Source organism: Pseudorasbora parva, chromosome 17, assembly GCF_024679245.1.
Source record: "Pseudorasbora parva isolate DD20220531a chromosome 17, ASM2467924v1, whole genome shotgun sequence".
Classification (NCBI taxonomy): domain Eukaryota; kingdom Metazoa; phylum Chordata; class Actinopteri; order Cypriniformes; family Gobionidae; genus Pseudorasbora; species Pseudorasbora parva.
This window is the reverse complement of record NC_090188.1, coordinates 5,594,394-5,613,017: the sequence shown is the minus strand read 5'-3', so window position 1 is coordinate 5,613,017 and position 18,624 is coordinate 5,594,394. Positions and strand designations below refer to the sequence as shown.

The following is an 18,624-nucleotide window of genomic DNA, read 5'->3' as shown; positions in this document are numbered from 1 at the left end:
TTATAGCAATTAATCGCCGTTCTGAATTCAAATTGTCCGTATGAATCTGATAACCATTACCAGCGCTCTATTATTTTAAAATTCCCATTAAATTACCTAAATCTTCTTATGGCAATATTATCACTGAATATGTGCATGTACTTTTATCATTTTTTAAGTAATTCGTCGTGAGAGGAAAGCCTCTTACCTCAGTCGCTCTCAATGGCAGTTGCGCGCGCAGTCCGTTAACTTAGTTAACGTTAATCGGTTCAACGGCTTTTTTGCGCGTGCCAATATCTAAATGTAAATTATATTAATATGTAATGTGTACTTACCTGAAATTAAGTATATTTGCAAACTGTGCTTGCTTTTTTTTAACGAAAGCAAATAATGTTCCACAAACGTTGAATTGTGGTTATTCACAAATGTGAGTTCAAATGTAATTTTTGAGGTCATTTAAACATACATCTCCCTAACCTAATAGTGATAACATATTAACTTAATTAACAGCAATTTTACTACAGAAATAAAACGTAAAATCCCGACGGAGGGTTTTTCTTCTGGGTGATGGCGAATCAGTTCACCGAAAAGAACCGATTCTCTTAAAAGAATCGAACTCTCTTCTGATCATTAGACTCCTGTAATTCAGTTCATCGGACTCTAGGGGTGTAGTTTGGGGTTGCGGAAGGTTATATCATATGAGTGTGTTGATTCGTGGAGACCTCCACTATGCCTTTCATTGAGTGTTCAAAGAGAATATTGTGTCTTCCTTTTGTGTTTTAGGGTGTTTGTTACATGTGATGCAGCCTGAATGTGCGTTAAAAGGTTTAATCGGAAGGGCTGAGGAACAGAAGCAGTCATGGACGGAGCTTGGGGTGTTATTCTCATTTCGCTGGCTATGTTCGTGGGATGTTTCGTGCTCGGGATAATTCCTCTATTGATCAATTTATCAGAGGTAAGATGATTCATATTCAACAAGTGTTGATGCACTACTGTAAAGCAAAACATAACGGTATGAAGACGATAAAGCAATATATCAAATGCAGATAAAAACAAAGTGGTAAATACACTGTACGTTACATCGTTGCATGCATTCATGCATGCATCAAATTAAGTTTAGTTGTATCAGTAAGGTTTTTACTATACCTTGTACTTTAACCAGTGGATTTAAGTTCAGTCACGTAGCTGTTTTTTTCTGCACGTGATTTTTAATCTAAAAATCTCTAGCAAACATAATTTGAATTAGTTAATTTCATTGTACAAAAAGGGCACTGTGGTATACGATACAATTACCATGTTTATATACTATTGTATGGTATGTACATGGTACTTCAAATAATACCATGGTGCATGTCTAAAAACATTGAAATATTCTAGTACTTTTTTTTGTCAGTGTGGTAAAACATGACTTTCAACAGCTAATGCAGTAACTGTCTATTTTGAAATTGAAAAGTACGTTTAAAGGTATTTTAAGACATGTTCTCCACCCTTACACAGCACAAGCTGCAGTTGATTACTCTGCTGGGGGCGGGGCTTCTATGTGGCACTGCTCTGTCAATCATCATCCCAGAGGGGGTGGAGTTAGTGCAGGAGTCATGGAAAGGTGAGACTGGTCATCTTCAGGGAATGTGCAGTATGCGCACTTGAAATGTATTTGTTTACTTTTATCCAAAGCCATTTAAAAGATAACCTCTTATTGAATTTGTTTACCAATACACATTTTCTCCTTCACCTTTAGACTGGTATTGCTCCACTATGGAAAAGAATCAGAATATCTCTGAATCAAATTCAACACTTCATCTAGCCACCAAAAAAGGTCTGCGTCCTCACTTCTTCATAGGAGTCTCTCTCGTCTTGGGCTTTACGCTCATGTTTGTGGTGGACCAGATTGCCAACTACTGCTCCAAGCACGGTACCTCAATCATAAACTTCTCATTATAAACACAGCTCTCTAATTATACTCTCACTTCTTCCAAACACAGGCTGTGTTCGGAATAGGAATTTATAGTGTATGTATTTTTGAAATGGTATGCAACAAAAGTTTTCAAACAGTAGAATGCTGTATTGTTTTGCATTTTTAATCCAACATCTTTGTAAAAAAAAACTTTCAAGAACTCTTTCAAGAAAAGATGACATCTTGATCATCCTTTATCATATTTTGTTTCATGTAATTGCATTTTAATTGCACTTAAAGGCACAATATGTAATTTTCGCTACTAGAGGTCGCTTATCCAAAACAAAGGCGCAGCTTGAGTTGTTGTTATCTTCACATCTACAGCTGGTGGAACAGAATTCAATGGGCAGAAATCAATATTCATAGATGAGCTAGTGTATTAAAGATTTATTAATGTTACTTTAGTATGAAGCAGGGTGGGAGCCGTTGGAGTGTAACGAGGCCGCTGGAGCGATTGCTAATGAGAGACAAGCTTGACGCATGGCTAGAGAGCAGTGGAGCTTTTATCATGCCGCAGACGAGCACTACTATGAAACACATGTTCACACTACAGTAAGTTTGATCGATATTAGGCATGGTAAAACCTGATACTCGCGGTAAATCAAGAAAAACACTGTGTTGAGCTATATAACAGTGGTTTGTTTTCAGTTTATGAATGTATCCAAACAGTTGCTCGCATGTCTAATAAAATGCAAATGATATTATATTAAAGCATCTTTGGTGTTTTCATGGTTTCTACAAAATAAAACTGGAAATCGAGGGAAACGCAGGTATGATGTCATTGATAGGCGACGGTCTGTGTACTTGGAAAAAAATATGTATTTATCTGGATTTAAACAATCGTGGAAAAATTTAGGATAATGTAAATACACAAGTCAACAAAATATATAACATTGTTCTAGTGTTTTTTGGTTATTTAAATCCAAAAATATTACATATTGTGCCTTTAAAGATGAGGCCTATTTTTAAAGCCTTTTGTATGTGCATCAAGCTTGTATTTAAATTCTCAGTAGCTTAGTGCAGTGGTTCTCAAACCTGTCCTGGGGACCCCCAACCAGTACACATTTTGCATGTCTCCCTCATCAAACACACCTGATTCAAATCATCAGCTCATTAGTAGAGACTCTAAGATTTGAATTGGGTGTCTGATGAGGGAGACATGCAAAATGTGCAGTGGTGAGGGGTCCCCAGGACAGGTTTGAGAACCACTGGCTTAGTGCAATGTCAAATTTAATTCTTAGTATATTATTGACAATATAAAATACAACTGCAAGCATGCATCATGGATTTAATGTATTTTGCTTGGCTGAACACAGACACAATGAAGTCTGCGGAAAGACAACCCGGTGTGAAACGCTGTCAAATGCTCTCTTGAGAACGCTTCTGTTTGTCTTGTTTCCCAGAACCCAGAGCGCGCATGTACAGTGGCAACAGTGTCACTACCACCCTGGGTCTGCTTATTCACGCCGCAGGTAACAAGGGCTTCACTTCTACTATTGTGTTCCTGCATTGCCCTGATAAAACAGATTCGATTTCAGTGAATCATGCCTGTAGTGCTTGTCCTGAGGATGATTATTCAAGTCAGTGAACAATGGGCTTTCAATTCTGATTTATCTTGCATCTGCAATATGATAACAAAAAAGGCACACAATCTGAACTTATTGTCTGGTGTGTTTTTCATGGCTAGTGTTGCATTTCTGTTTTCACTCAAAGTGAATAATGATGCCTCAGTACATTTGGTTGCTGTTTTGTCAGTTGTGAAGAGCTACACACAGCTTGTGAAGAACTGACATTCACATTGTGTTTCTCTCTCTCTTCAGCGGATGGTGTTGCTCTGGGAGCAGCTGCCGCTTCATCGCAGGTCTCCGTGCAGGTTGTTGTGTTTTTTGCTGTCATTTTGCACAAGGTGAGACTTCAGTGGTATCAAGTCTTTTTTTTCCTCAACTATCCGTACTAACACTGCTGAGTCAAGCTGTATTGAACGACTTTAGTAACACCGATTCATGAGTCCGATTCCCAGCATGAACTGATAAAATCTATACCTTAAATTCAATGATGGTCACTTTGGAAAAGTGTCTACCAATTTAATGCATAATTTTAAATGTATTGATATGTCCACAAAACATTAAATCCAAGTAAAAATTCAATATAATAGTCTTACATATATTAATATTAATATGGTATTTAGGGGTGTCAATTTAAGGTGTTAACTATGGAAAAAATAACATGTTAAAATTATAACAGTTTTTATTGCACTTTGCCCAGACCAGATCTTGCATTGCATGCAGTTTACAAACATGATGTGGGACAAAGACGGACTGCGCCATAAAGCCTATGCTGTTAAAGTGCCCCTGTATTTAAATCATGATCACACAAGCAAGAGTGCTGTTTTTCCCAAATATCTGCATGATTGCAAATGTGAGATTGATTTTATAAAACAGTTCAATAAACAAGTTACTATTGTTACATTTTAAACGCAATATTGTCTGTTTTTGCTCTATTTTGACAATGAAAATAATTCTAAATAAAGCCACAGCAGAACTGTCGTGTTTCTTCGAGCAACACACAGTGGTGTCTCATTACTGAATGAATCCACGGTTTTTAACTAATCGAGTGAGCCAGTGATTCAGAGACCATTCATGAAAAATGGCCACTTGCTTCATTCCTGAATGAATCATCTGTTTGAATGAATCGGTTGGATAAATGACTCACTGATTAAGACTGTGGCTGAATCAGAAATCTCCCCCTAAACCCTCAATCACTATTCCCCACGTTAGTTTACTAATACAGTTCACTTGAAGAAGTGAAGGAAAACGATGAAGTAAATTTGGACAGCCGTTGAATGTACATCGTCTGTACACTTGTTATTACGGTGCATTGTGGGATTGAATGAGTGCACTCAATAACATCCACATTGGTTTCAATCACACCACTACAAATTGCTGTCCCCTCAAATCAAGCTCTGTTTATAGGGGTATAGGAGGTGATTTTGGATTAAGCCAGTGACTTGCTGTTTTTAGTTTAATTTTTAGAGTATCAAATGATTTTTCATTCATATTCATGCCACCTCTGAGCTGCGTTAAACAGTCTGTTTAAATGCCACAGATGCAACTTCTGGAAAAAAATTTATGCCCACATTGTAGCTTTAAATTAAAAAATATTCTATGTTGAATCTAAATATTTCTTTCTAGCTGGAGGGTAATTTGTGATTGATTTGATTTGATTAACTCAACTCTCTCTCTCTCTCTCTCTCTCTCTCTCTCTCTCTCTCTCTCTCTCTCTCTCTCTCTCTCTCTCTCTCTCTCTCTCTCTCTCTCTCTCTCTCTCTCTCTCTCTCTCTCTCTCTCTCTCTCTCTCTCTCTCTCTCTCTCTCTCTCTCTCTCTCTCTCTCTCTCTCTAGGCTCCAGCCGCATTTGGTCTTGTGTCTTTCCTCATGCACGCAGGTCTAGAGAGGAATACTATTAAGAACCATTTACTGGCCTTTTCTGCTGCTGCGCCGCTGATGGCCATCAGCACATACTTCATCCTGAGCGTGGTGAGAGATTTGTTCTCTTTATTCATCCACTTTCAATCACTTGTGTCCTTTGGGAGGATAAATTTGTGGGTATCAAAAATACGCAATGAGCTCAGATTGGTTAGCTGTCCCAGTGTGTTGTGATTCGCTAACCGCCTTGTGTACGTTTCTCGGAAACCCCTTACCTTTACCGGTAATACTGAATGGCACCTTTTGTGTTTTTATAACGATTATAGCCAAATATCTGTCATAAGAACTATTAACCCAAAACAAACACTAAACATTGGCTTTACTATAGTTGCCGAACCGTGTTTAGCATGCCTGTATATAAACAATACATAAAAGCTCTAATCAAAGACTAATTTACACTAATTCCAAGTTCACTGATTTCTCAAGATTTATGTTAGGTGTTTGTCGGATAACGTTAAGTATGAATGAGCATTTAATGAATGAATGAGCGTTTACAGAGCCATACAGCGTTGTCATTTCTTTACTTCCTTGCTACAACGTACAATTAACAATACAAACTATTACAGGAAAACATATAATTACAATAAATCATACTTACAGGTTGTGGCCTGTTTTTCAGGACAAGCGTTTTTTTTTTTTTTTTTTTTTTTTTTTTTTTTGCTGCAGGCATGATGTCAGAAACCAGAAGACTAATTTGCCATTTGTTCCTACAAGATTTTACATTTGGGTTTTATAATGTTTTTTTTCCAATTTATGAATAAATAAGGTCTGTGGTAAACATAACTGAATGATATTTGAACATTTTGCCATGCCATACAACATAATCCCAGCAAGCAGTTTTTGCTGTTAAAACAGCCCTGACATCTAGGCTAAAACAATCTGGGCTGTCAGTGAAAATGTAATAGACGTCTAAAAAAAGCCTTAAGGTGATGATACACAGGGCAACTTTTTGATCAATGTTGATGAGCAATGTTGTCTGGGCAGTGGGCACCATTGAGAATGGGCAACAAATTTAAATGTGGATACATTAGATCGGTCGTGGGCTCTGTCTCATCTGGTTGCCTGTTGATGGCAGCATTGCTCAAAAAGTTGCCTCATGTATCACCACTTTAAGAATAGACTAGTCATCTAGAACATGAACATGGTAAAGAAATTAAGCAAACACCATGGGCCCTATTTTAACATCAGGAGAGGGCTAGTCCGAATCCACTTTTTCTAGTTTAATGATGGAAAACAGTCGTTGTGCCAGGCACATGGTCTAAAAAGGTTGCACCTAGTCTTTGAATGAGTCGTGTGTTTTGGGGCTTAACCTGCAATAAACCAATCAGAGTCTCATCTCCCATTTTTTTTTAAAGCCAGTTGTTTGCACCACAGAGGACTCGCTATTTACATGAGGAATTTACTAGCGAAAAGACTGAACGCTTCTCCAGAGAGGAATCCTTTTATTTTTAATATTTAAAAATGTGTTTGTGCTGCTGCACGTCCCTGTGTGTGTGTGTAATAAGCAGAGTATCCGATACATACGTTGTGCACCCTCCTATAGTCTCATATCTCTAACATGCCCTTTGAATAACACAAATAATACTGCGCTATTGACTTTAGACCAGGTTTGTGTTGGTCAGTGGCGCAGTCGTTTTCAGTTTCTCAAAATAGCAACTTGCCAATAATGCGCCTGTGAACACACCTGGTTTTCAGACCAGCATGACCATGGGTGAACAGATGGGCGCGAGTGCATTTGATTTTTAAACTACACGGTGCTGGATGGGAAAATGATAGCAAAAAACTAGCAAAAAACACTTACTTTGCGCCTGGCGTCACATTGCGCCGGGTATATGACAGGGCCCTTGTAATCACTGTTGACTTTAAAATCTTTTGCAGTCTAACGACTCGTCCCAGAACAGCCTGAGCGCCACAGGCATTGGAATGCTGTTCTCAGCTGGGACTTTCTTGTATGTGGCCACGGTTCATGTTCTGCCTGAAATCAACAGCAGAGGGCAGCATTGCTCCACTCACATCCACTATCATGCAGGAACTGGATCCTCCCAGCAGCAGCAGCACGGTCTGGGCATCACTGAGAGCCTCGCTCTGATCCTGGGGACGGGACTTCCTGTGCTGTTGGCCCTTGGACTGCCAGATGATTAATCTGTAAAAACAATCCAACAGCCAAACATGACCTGTGACATCTAATCATTTTTTGATGCTTGTTTTTTGAGTTTTGTGTTGTCATGATTAGTGTTATGAAACTCCCCACATGTTCAGTTGAATTATTAGACCGTTTTAACTCCTAATTTTGTTTTATTTGCTGAGAAAAAAATACAAACCTGTGGAATGCTGGTATTTATGTGCAGTGAGTGTCCGACTCTGGGTCATTTGTCACGTAGCCATATTGAATCAAAGACAAAAAAGATTGATATTTATGTTCTTGTATCTACAATCAAATTTTATTTTGTTGTACGGCTGAAGTCATTTTTTCTCACTGCCATAAAGGTGCAGTACTTAAGTGCAATAGTGTTCTTTTTCCAAAGAGTTTAAAAATATTGTTTTTTATTACACCAAGAATGCCTTGTATTAGTATAAACCAATGTTTAGAATTCCTATGCAGTTCAATCTTGAGATGGCACGACAATCTCTTTGGTACGTGACAATCTATTAAAAGCCATGAAAACTGCTGTTTTTGTGTATTTTCGTGTTTTGCAGATCACTTGTGTGGACATATATTATAGATATTCCCGTCTTAAAACATATTCCTAACCCAGTCCCGACCCCTAAACTAACTCTACCCAAAACTTACCCTGACCTAACCCTAGTTATAAGCCTAAACTTGACATAAATTGTAAACTCAAATGTGATCGGTTGTTTGGATTTTTTTTTTCCCAGGGTCAAGACAGTTGAACTTCTGCTGCTTATGAATAGTTATTAATACACCAAACTGCAACAGACCATTGTCAGATATATTTATTTTTAACATGCAATTTAACTTTAGTCATGCATGCATGATCTTTTTAATAATTTGACACAAAATTAGTACTAGCCAAGAACAATGAAGGTTTCTAACTACCGCTGTCAAATCGATTAATCGCATCCAACAAATGTTTGTGTGTGTGCGCGTGTGCATGCGATTAATCACATTTTTAATCGATTTTACAGCACTTTTCCTAACCAGATAGGTCTCAAATTAGCAAAACATTGTCCATATAAGAAATATTGTGAAATTCCAAAACTTTATTGATTAATAAAGCATTCAGAACTAACATGATTCGTTCAAATAAAAATAAATATATTCTATTCAATAAATACTTGGCCCTTCTTTAGTGCAGTCTAAAAGCTTATTAGTTGTCTTTGGCTTGATAAATACATTTATCAGCACTGTAAACACCTCGTTTGTATGGAAAAACTACATTGTGTAATACTTCTGGTGAAAGCTGGATTTACATTTTCAAAAGCGCCTATATAGTTTTTTTCTCTCTGTCTATTTTTATATTTCTTCAGTAGGATTTATTTATCAGCACTCTTCATAGTTTCAGGTGGCCCAGGTGAGCGGTCAGCTCAGCTTCTCGTGCCATCTGGTCAAAGGTGCGACGGGAGGTCTGCTCCCTCACCCTCTCCCGCATGCAGCAGGAGGCGTGAGCCACTCTCCGGCTCCTCTCCTGGGCCTCGGCCCTCTCTTTCTGCAGCTTCTCCCTCCGCCGCTCCTTTAGCGTCATGGCCTTGCATTTTTGCTCCAACTGTGCTTTCTCCTCCTCCAGGACTCGGTCTTGTAGTCTGCGATGATTTCTTTCCTTTTCCTGGTTGTCTCGTCGGACACGTTGAGCTCTGCGACGACGCTGCTCCTGTGCCTCCAGCACAGCGCGTTCCAGCCTTTGGTGGCAACGTTGCACCAGCGTTTGCTTTTGCTCCAACTACTCCCGGTTCTCCCTCCCCGCCCGCTCCTGTGCCATCCGCACCTGCTCCTCCTCTTTCGCCGCACGGGATCTCATTTCCTGCACCCGCGCTTCCACAAGCAGCCCATGGTTCTCCGAGGAGCGTTGCAGCTTCCGCTCAAGTCCCCTTCTCCTCAGCTCCTCCTCCACGCGCTCCTGCTCCTCTGCCTTCTTTTTAAGGAGGAGGTGCTTGAGTAGCTCCCTCTGGTTCTCTTGCTTGATTCTCCTCTTTTCTCTCTGTTCCTGCATTCGCTTGCTCCTCATCACATGCTGCTCTTTTTCATGCGCCTCCTGCAGCTCCTTCTCTCGCTGCACCTCCTCAACGCGCTCCTTCTCCTGCAGGAGCATCTCCTGGTAGCATTTGCGCTCTTTCGCTTCCCGGCTCGCTGCGTTATGCTTGGACCTGCGTTGAATTTCTTGCTCCTCGGCGAGTCTCCTCCATCGCTCCTCCTGCTGAAGTGTCTCCCGCTTGCGTTGCTCCAAAATAACGGCGTCCTCTTTCTCTCTCTGCCTCCTCCGCTCCTCCAAGTCCTCCTGCCAGCGACGAATATGTCGCAAAAGCTCCTTTCGTCGCTTCTGCTCAAAGTTAGCTCGCCGTGCCTCCTCACGCCTCTGCTCCTCCTTACGATGTTGTTCCTCAAATTTGCTCTGCCGTAAATAAAACTGCTCCTCTTCGTGCTTGGCCAGCATCAATGCGGCAATCTTGTGATCTTTCTCCGGGATGGTGATGCTTAGTTTGCGACTGATCTCCTGCGACAGGATTTTTAGTCGGCGCTCAGTCGCAGGAGATCGTCGGAGGTCGGCCAGACTGAAACTACCAGGGAACTTCTGACTGCATGTGTTTGTAAACCTATCCGAGATGGTGATCGCAGACTTTGAATGAACACTGAACCGTGAATCACTGGGACTTTTGGCTTTGGAGTCTGTGCTTTGACTCTCGGCTGTTTGTTCTGGGACGGTTTCCAGGGCTGTGAAGGGTTTTACAGATGACTTTCTGCTCCAGCCCTCTTGTATGATCCGCTCTCTCTCCTCACGACACAGACGCAGTCGTACTCTTCTTCCTTTCTCGTACTCCTCATATAATTTAGTCACTTCCTCCAAAGAGGACTCCTGGTTTTCATCAATAAACTCTGTGAGAGATTTGAACAGCAGATCAACAGGTTTCACTCCCAGTTTTGCACAGGATTCAAGCGAACGTGGACTTGTCAGAACATATCTGCTGTCTTTAGCTTCGGGAGAGTTAAAATTATTAAAATCCAAATGCAATATTGGTGAAATTGTTCTAATATGCTCCATGAACACCTGTGTTCAATCAATATATTGAGAGCATTTAATCCGTTACTAATCCGTCATAACTCTAATGTTATAAAACGGTTTACAGACACAAATAAAACGTGTTTTAATAATTTTTTAGACCACGTTTTCGGTTTTTGTAACACTTATTCGCGCCCGAAACTGTTCTTCAAAACCTCGGACGCTTCTCGGATCACCATAGCAGCAGCGCAGTGACGTCACAGGAAAAGGCTTTGTGTTCATCAAATTCATAACAGCGCCATCTAGCGACCAGGCGTTTATATTTTGCCGCTGACATTTAGCAACATTACTTTTCAAGCAAAAAGGTCGACAAAAAATACGTTTATACAATAGATACTGAGTTGAAAATGAAGACAAATGTATAAGTGGAACATGCTGATAGTTAATCTGATGAACTATACCCGATACATGTGAACTTGTAATCATTTGAAGTGTAACTAATCAAACGAAATATGTCACAAGTTAACGTTAGTGTAGTAATGACCCACCCAGCAGCATTTGTTTGTACACCATTTGCGTTGATATTTTGTCAAATGCAACATTCAAATAATCTCTTCATATATAAAATTGGTATTAACCCTTCAAGAGATGCATATGTTCTACTTCTAACCATGGATGCTTTTAAATAAATTTTTATTAACTTACATGAAATATCTTCAATCATAAGCTCTCGTCAAACGGAAGAACTGCAATTTTCCTTTGTGCTTTCCCTAAATGTATTTTTTGAAAAGACTATACTACAAACACTTCAAATAAATAACTGCAATCATATTGATGCTACATTTTAAATAATAAAAAAGGGATGTTTTTTTAATCCCCGTGATGACAAGATAATCAGTTTTATTCACTTCACTGTTAGTGTTAATACCTGATCTCCCTGTGTGTGTGTGTGTGTGTGTGTGTGTGTGTACGTACATACGTACACAAAAAACTTCCTGTAATTACAAACCGTTTCTGTTGGAACCCTCATTATGAGACCGAGTGACAGACGGGCAGTTGTGCATCTGGTGCGGTTCTCATTCTGAACAGACATCATCCAAATTACAAACAGAAATGTTTTTATTTCAACCCCCGTCCCCTCACAGACCCACCCATCCCACAACACATTTCCATTTTGCATTTTTTAGAAAACAGCTCATTCAAAAGGCGCCAAAGCAAGTTTTGCATTTTACATAGTGTTAGAATGTGTCATGATCAGGCTGCTTTAAAATACAAAATACAAAAAGTAGTTAAAAAACAAAGGTATAAATAATGATGACAAATATAAATTACAAAAATTAGGCCTTCATTCTTTGAAAACATTCTGATCAAATACATGCAGCTGACAAAATGCAGACATCTGAACTGATTTTAACATTCAAAATGCCTCTATAACCTCAAATTGGGGCCCTTTAATGGTGTGATACAGTACGGTTTTATCTAAAAAAACACTGCAAAATGGGATTTTCTTACTATTTTTGACTGTTTTCAAGTGCAAATATCTAACAATTCTTAAATCAAGATGACATTTTCTTGAGAAGCATTGAGTTAATGCTTGAAACTAGAAAAAGGATGAAAAAAACATATTTTTGATGTTTTAGCATTAAACTCTTATATTTATAAGAATTTATAAGAAACCAATTAATAGCTTAAGCAATTTTCCTTCTCAAATAAATGTCTTTTATTACTTTCATTTAAAAATGTAGATATTTTAAATGGAAAACAAGGCAAAAAATACTAAGTAAGAAAACATGTTTTGGAGTGAACTACTGCCCTAATCGCTGCTAGTCTCTGCAATCACTAAACAAATCTAAAACAGGAAAATTACAACTGTTACCTGTTAAAATACCTACAAAAAACTGTTAAAAAATACATAAAATACTATAAAAACACTTAAAATACTAAAACTGAAATTGGCATAATACGCATGTACACAAAAATACAGTTTTTGGCTCAATGATGATGATGCCCATGACATCATAACGTTGATCTTTTTAATCCTCGTGTCTATTCCACATGCCAGTTCTTCAAGAGACACAAGAGGGGCAAATACATGTGCAGTATGAAAACTTTCTCTCTGGCTCGGTGTACAAGTAGGGATAAAGTTCATCTTCATCATCCTGAGAACTAGGCCATGATTCTAGATCATTGCTCGGAAGCCAAAGGATAACGCGGCTCCCACCGCCAAGCCGAGAGAGAGGAAAAAGGCCATGATGGCTCCTGCAGTTTCCGCTTCATGCTGGGACACTTTCCTATGGGACAAATACAAAACATTACAGGACATGAAGAGCTCTGACTAAACTGTAGACGTTGGACATCATAAGAACAATGTTCAGTGTGTACAGAAAAGATGTAACTGATAATACTTCTGTCACGGACGGATGATGCTGATGTGTATCTTGTGATGTGTATATTGGATCTTAAATGCAAGACCTTAAATGCAGCATGGAGTTTATTTAACAGAAACAAAAGTGCATAATCCAAACACAACGATAAATCACACAGAAGAATAGCAACAAAACAGCTGTATCACACAAACAACACCAGACAATGAACTGAGAAAACTGAAGGGCTATGTCCAAAATCCCCAGGGATCTCCAAACTCGGTCCTGGAGTGCCGCTGTCCTGCAGAGTTTAGTTTCAACCCCAAATAAACACACCTGAACCAGCTAATCAGTGTCTTACAAGGTCCTAGTAATACATTGATTAGCTGGTTCAGGTGTGTTTAAATGGAACTGAAACTAAACTCTGCAGGACAGAGACTCTCCAGAACGGAGTTTGGAGATCCCTGCCCTATACCCTTAAATAGGGCACTATTTGAGGGGACAGCCATTTGTAGTCATGTCCCAAACCATAGTGGACGTTATGAGTGTACTCATTCAATCTCACAGTGCACCATAATAACGAGTCTACAACCAAAGTATGTTCAACGGCTAGAGAATACACATAATGCATCATGAGAGTCGCATGCTGAATGAATTCCTGCATCTGACCAGAAGATGGCGGCCGCTGAAACATCCATCCATCTATTTTCTAAACAGCTGGTCCAAAGAGGCTACAGCATAATATCATACAGGTATAAATTCAATTTTATTAAGGTTTATACCATAGGCGTAAATCACAGGGGGGGTCGGGGGGTTTAGGACCCACCCCATCTGAGTTCTGCAGTAGTTGTGGGACTCCAGTAAGTAGCTGTTAATGCTATTTTATTCACTTTAAACATCGGATGAAGTGATCTTTTCTTTTTAAAACAGACGACGCCGAGTTATTCACAAGTTAGCAATGACAAAATTATGATAACTGATGTATTTTTTTGTTGTATATATGTATGTATATTTGTTGTTTTGATAGCACCCACTACAACTAACAAGGTGATAAGGCTATGTGTGAAATAACATTAGGTCTATATTGTAGCTTTAACGCTATGTTGGGTTTTGCTCAAACGCTATGTTTGGGTTTTGCTATGTTTTGGGTTATGTGGAAAAAGCAAATGTGTTGTTGGCCAGATAAAATGACAGAAAATAAAAACTGACTAAAGATCATTTTTCAGTGCACCAAAATGCCACACATATCCTTAAGAATACAATTTTGGATTTATTATTTGTGTCGCTCTTCAAAAAATGTCAGAGAGAAATGTTATGTTTAATGCCTCCTAACTGTTAGATGAATTTTACGCTCATGGTTTATACATGCTAGTTTCCATTACTATTGGAACTGCCAGTTGCTTAGTTTCAAATGATTATTAAACATCAAGCACAAAAAGCAGTAGACGAACTTAGTCTGAAGAGTCTGAATTCCCTCACTCGCTTCCATTCACTCCTTCAAGTGGACTATATGAGTGGAGTAATGTAGGGAATAGTGACTGAGGGTATTTCAGACCAGGGAACATAGACGAAGTACTTGACCAGAAACCAAAACACAGGAAAAGGCTGCATCTGAAATCACATTCTTCCCTACTGTATTGTAGGCGAAAAACAGTTTGTGACTAAAGCAGTGTGTCCTAATTCACAGTACTCATAATAAGCAAAAAGTACCCGGATGACTTACTACTTCCGGAGAGATTCTAAAGTGTGCATACAATGGACACTTTACTATCCCATGAGCCCACGAGATTTGTGAATGGCAGTGAAGAGACACTGGTAGGTCACATGGTAATGACAATATGGCGAATGTAGTATGTCCAGATACACACACTCATACTATATAGAACATACTTTTTAAGCAGTCGTGAAGTAATAACTTATTTCTTACCTACTCTAGAGCGTATGCGATTTCGGACACGCCCACGTGTGACAACTACAGCTAAGAACTAATAGCATTTCTCTGCATAACAAGCAGTACAAATTGACTTTGGATAGAAACATAGCACACCATGAATTTGTAAAGACTATATTATTTTTGTAGCAGGCCAATATGAGGTCTATATTTTGTCGATGTTGTTTTGCACTTACTTTGGTCCGAAGCACATGCAGAGACTGGCCAGGTATCCGTTGCTAAAGGAGAAGAAGATCATGAAAATGATGTACCAGGCGTCGTGTTCGAACACCACGGGTATATAGTGTCTGGGCTGAACGTTGCAGAGGATGAAGAGAGGAATGAACAACACTCGTGCGAAGACCAGGATGGGCAGCCACATGCTGTCTTTACCGGGCTGAACAGAAAAAGACCAGATATCAGACATTCATCAACTCATCATCATCATCATCATCATCATCATCATCACTCAAATCATATTATATTATATTACTGCTGTGCCCAGTTGAGCCAATTAACCAAAAGCTCTTTGTTGTCAATTTCAAAATTGATCAACAGTTTTGCAAATAGATAAAGTGCCTAATTGTTTTTGTTGGAGTCTTTTGAAAAAGGAAAAGAATCAATGTTATTGTTAAAACTACTAAAAACTGTTTTTGTTCACTTAAATAAAACTAAAATAAAAATATAGCTAAATGGAAATATTAAAAACAACAAAACAAAAACTAATAAAAATGACAAAAGCAGATCTTAAACTTAAAAATGAAAAATATAAATATAAAAATAAAATCTCATTTAAAATATTAATAAATACTTTAATATTATATAAATAATACTAAACTATCACTGAATAATAATTATAAATATATAAATAAATATTATAAATAATATATAAATAAATATTATTACAGTTTTTGCCCGTTGCTTGAACACATTTTGCAAAACTTCACTCGTTGTGCCAAAACTCTACACACAAGTAAACATGACACAACACTGGGAAATATACCATTCAAATCTGTGTCAAATTGAAACTCTACTGTCAAAACCTAACATTCCTTTGTCAAAATGTAACTCTGATGACAAAATGATACACACTTGCATCATATGAATACACTTTCAGATCAGGGGGAACACACTATTCTACTTTATATAAAACACTGTAGTCTTTGTTTTTCAGTTTTTATTCAGTTCGTCAGTTAGCATTCTGCGAAGCAATGCAACACTTACAGTTTCTGTTCTTTTTTTCCAACAAAGGTTTTCACAACAACCAAAAATGAAAGTACTGAAATGTTACAAATGACATACTACTGTACATCACAGTACTACACTTCACACTACAGTACAATCTCAATGGTACATTGCTATGTACTGTACTGTATGTTACACAAAAATTTTAAAAAATTGTTAGTAAAAGAGCACTAGCCAACTTGCAATACAGTAAAGTGATACGGTACAGTATGTAGATAGATAAGGTCTGGAATGGGGAGTTGCTGTTTTCCAATCTGAATGTCCTTATGATGGATGAACCGGCTTAGATGTGGGTGGACTCTCTGACCAGCTTCCCTCACTGTCAGGCCATGACTTACCACAGGAACCACCAAAGTTGCTCAAATATCATTTGAAATATTGTTCTGTGTATAGCCTCTTTGACCTCTCTCTCTCTCTCTACCTCCCACTTTTGTTTAAAGCTACACTGTGTGATATTTTCCCCCATCTAGCAGTGTAAAGGTATATGACCATCCAGTGAATATTAGTTTCTGTTCCTCTCAATTCTGATTTCGTTTTAACTCCTACAGTGGGCAATTTAGTGATTAACATGGCAGTCCCCCTCTTCACATTCGACACGGTGCCATCGAGTGTTAAAACGTGAAAGGCGAAGCTTGAATTTATGGGTATGTCCCTCTTTGGCTAATGTACTTTCAAGATGGAGGGGCAACATGGCGACCGGCATTCGAACCCCTCACCCGTATGTATTTTCAATGGCATATTATAAACTTACGAGAATACTTTATTACTTGAAAGAAGTAAATATACATTAATGAGCACATATATTATTGAAAGAATGAAGTGTTTTTAGGTGAGAATAAACTAAAAAAGTTACACAGTGTAGCTTTAAGGAATGGGTACATGTGTTTGAGGTATGGTAACAAAAGCTTGCTAGTTTGTGTTACTTTAGTTTAAGCATGGGTATTTAGTGTTCAAGCAACAGGTAAAAACTGTAATGTTATAATAATAATAATGAATATTAAAAAATACTGTGTAAATGGTCCAGAAATCAGGAATTTAGTACCGTTACGTCATATCTGTATTCAATCATATTTTTGCATTATATCATAAACCGCACAGTTAGTTTAGTTATTTATGATTAAACTCCATATCTGCAGCAATGGCTATATTTATGGCAATCAGTATTTTGATTTTACATAAATGTTTAAGACATTGTTTACAATATTTTACCAATAAAATATAAACATAAAAAATAAATAACAACAACAGTAATAATAACAATTATATAGAATATTTCAATTGAATATATGATAATAAAAACTTAAATGTCTATTACTATATGTTATGAATTAAAATCATTGTTTACTATTATTTAAAAATGGACATTCTATTCAAATGTGTTTTATTACACTTTCATAAATCACAATCTCTTCTCTTCCCCTTTCAATAAATATGAATGAGTGGTTCTTGAGCGACCAATCCGACATCTCGTACATGGTCATATCTATTTTCAAAATAATAACAATAATGAACTCCTTGATTTAGTACTGGATTCAACTCATATAGTTTGTTATATATGCACTCATTCAGTCTGCCATTTATTGTATATGTACAGATTCGATATGGGTTTGACATCAAATGCTGGTATATTATATTCTGTCATTTCCAAATGGAGTGCTTTATCTGCTTGTTCATACATTATCATCAAATAAACAACCACGGTCTATCAGGACAGCATCGGCCATTATAAAACCCATGCTGGTCAACCACTGCAATCCATAAACAGCCAATCAGTGCATGAGAAAGAGTGTAGAACAGGCCTTGGGCATCTTGAATACATTCTGGGATCATGTGAAAGTGGTTTGGCCGATAAAATACTCAAAACCCATGATGATACCAAATCTAAATACAATTTTCAGGAAAATTTCCAGGACAATTTACATCAATTGCCTGGACATGACATTTAAATTCATCTCCATGTACAGCAGCCAAGTTTCTCCCATAATGCTCAGCTTATCCCTAACAATGCACACTTAATTAAATCTCATTTAGATGAACGCTATTATGGAGTCAAACTATAAGTATCCTCAAGCACATCAGCGGAGAAACAAGCGTTACATTGAGTGTGTTAAACGCAGCGCACATGAGCAGCACATGAGCGTCAGACAGCTGACTGCACACGAGGCTCGTTAAAAGACTCCACAAATGCCAAAAATACAGATAAGTATTTCCAGAAGGATTACGATCTGCTCCACTGAGGATTTCCTAATAATTTAATCATTTTTCCCAGAGTTTGACATTTTAAGGAGGAAGTAACAGCCTGAAGTCCACGTACATATTATCTATGTTCCTAATGAGCGGAAACGAGTCGCCACCAAATACTCAAAACAGTTTAAACGAAAAAAACAGGATAGAGAGAAAAAACCTTCACACTGACCCTCCCAGGCACCAAACACATGAACACATAGCTAAACCTCACCGCCTGTAGTCTGAGAGTGGGTTCAGTAGCATCGAAA

The 18,624-nt window shown here is 38.2% G+C and overlaps 3 protein-coding genes across 4 annotated transcripts in view; 1 reads left to right on the top strand and 2 right to left on the bottom strand.

The window, feature by feature from the left end:
- Positions 1-653: 653 nt before the first annotated feature.
- Positions 654-8,085, top strand: LOC137045390 (zinc transporter ZIP9). Its single transcript, XM_067421987.1, has 7 exons — positions 654-934; positions 1,477-1,582; positions 1,718-1,891; positions 3,337-3,405; positions 3,754-3,839; positions 5,334-5,468; positions 7,296-8,085. Exons 1-7 carry the CDS (start codon positions 839-841, stop codon positions 7,557-7,559), a joined length of 930 nt encoding a protein of 309 aa, XP_067278088.1. The 5' UTR covers positions 654-838; the 3' UTR covers positions 7,560-8,085.
- A 132-nt stretch (positions 8,086-8,217) lies between these two features.
- On the bottom strand, positions 8,218-10,809 carry LOC137045389 (coiled-coil domain-containing protein 177). Its single transcript, XM_067421986.1, has one exon. It carries the CDS (start codon positions 10,631-10,633, stop codon positions 9,317-9,319), a length of 1,317 nt encoding a protein of 438 aa, XP_067278087.1. The 5' UTR covers positions 10,634-10,809; the 3' UTR covers positions 8,218-9,316.
- An 883-nt stretch (positions 10,810-11,692) lies between these two features.
- Positions 11,693-18,624, bottom strand: part of slc29a1a (solute carrier family 29 member 1a) — a 51,649-nt gene continuing 44,717 nt past the window's right edge. For both annotated transcript variants that reach the window (XM_067421902.1, XM_067421903.1), the window contains exons 12-13: positions 15,082-15,281; positions 11,693-12,882 (exon numbers count right to left, since the gene is read on the bottom strand). In XM_067421902.1, coding sequence (XP_067278003.1) covers positions 12,771-12,882; positions 15,082-15,281 — 312 coding nt within the window. In that variant the 3' untranslated portion in view covers positions 11,693-12,770. The remainder of the gene's footprint in view (positions 12,883-15,081; positions 15,282-18,624) is intronic.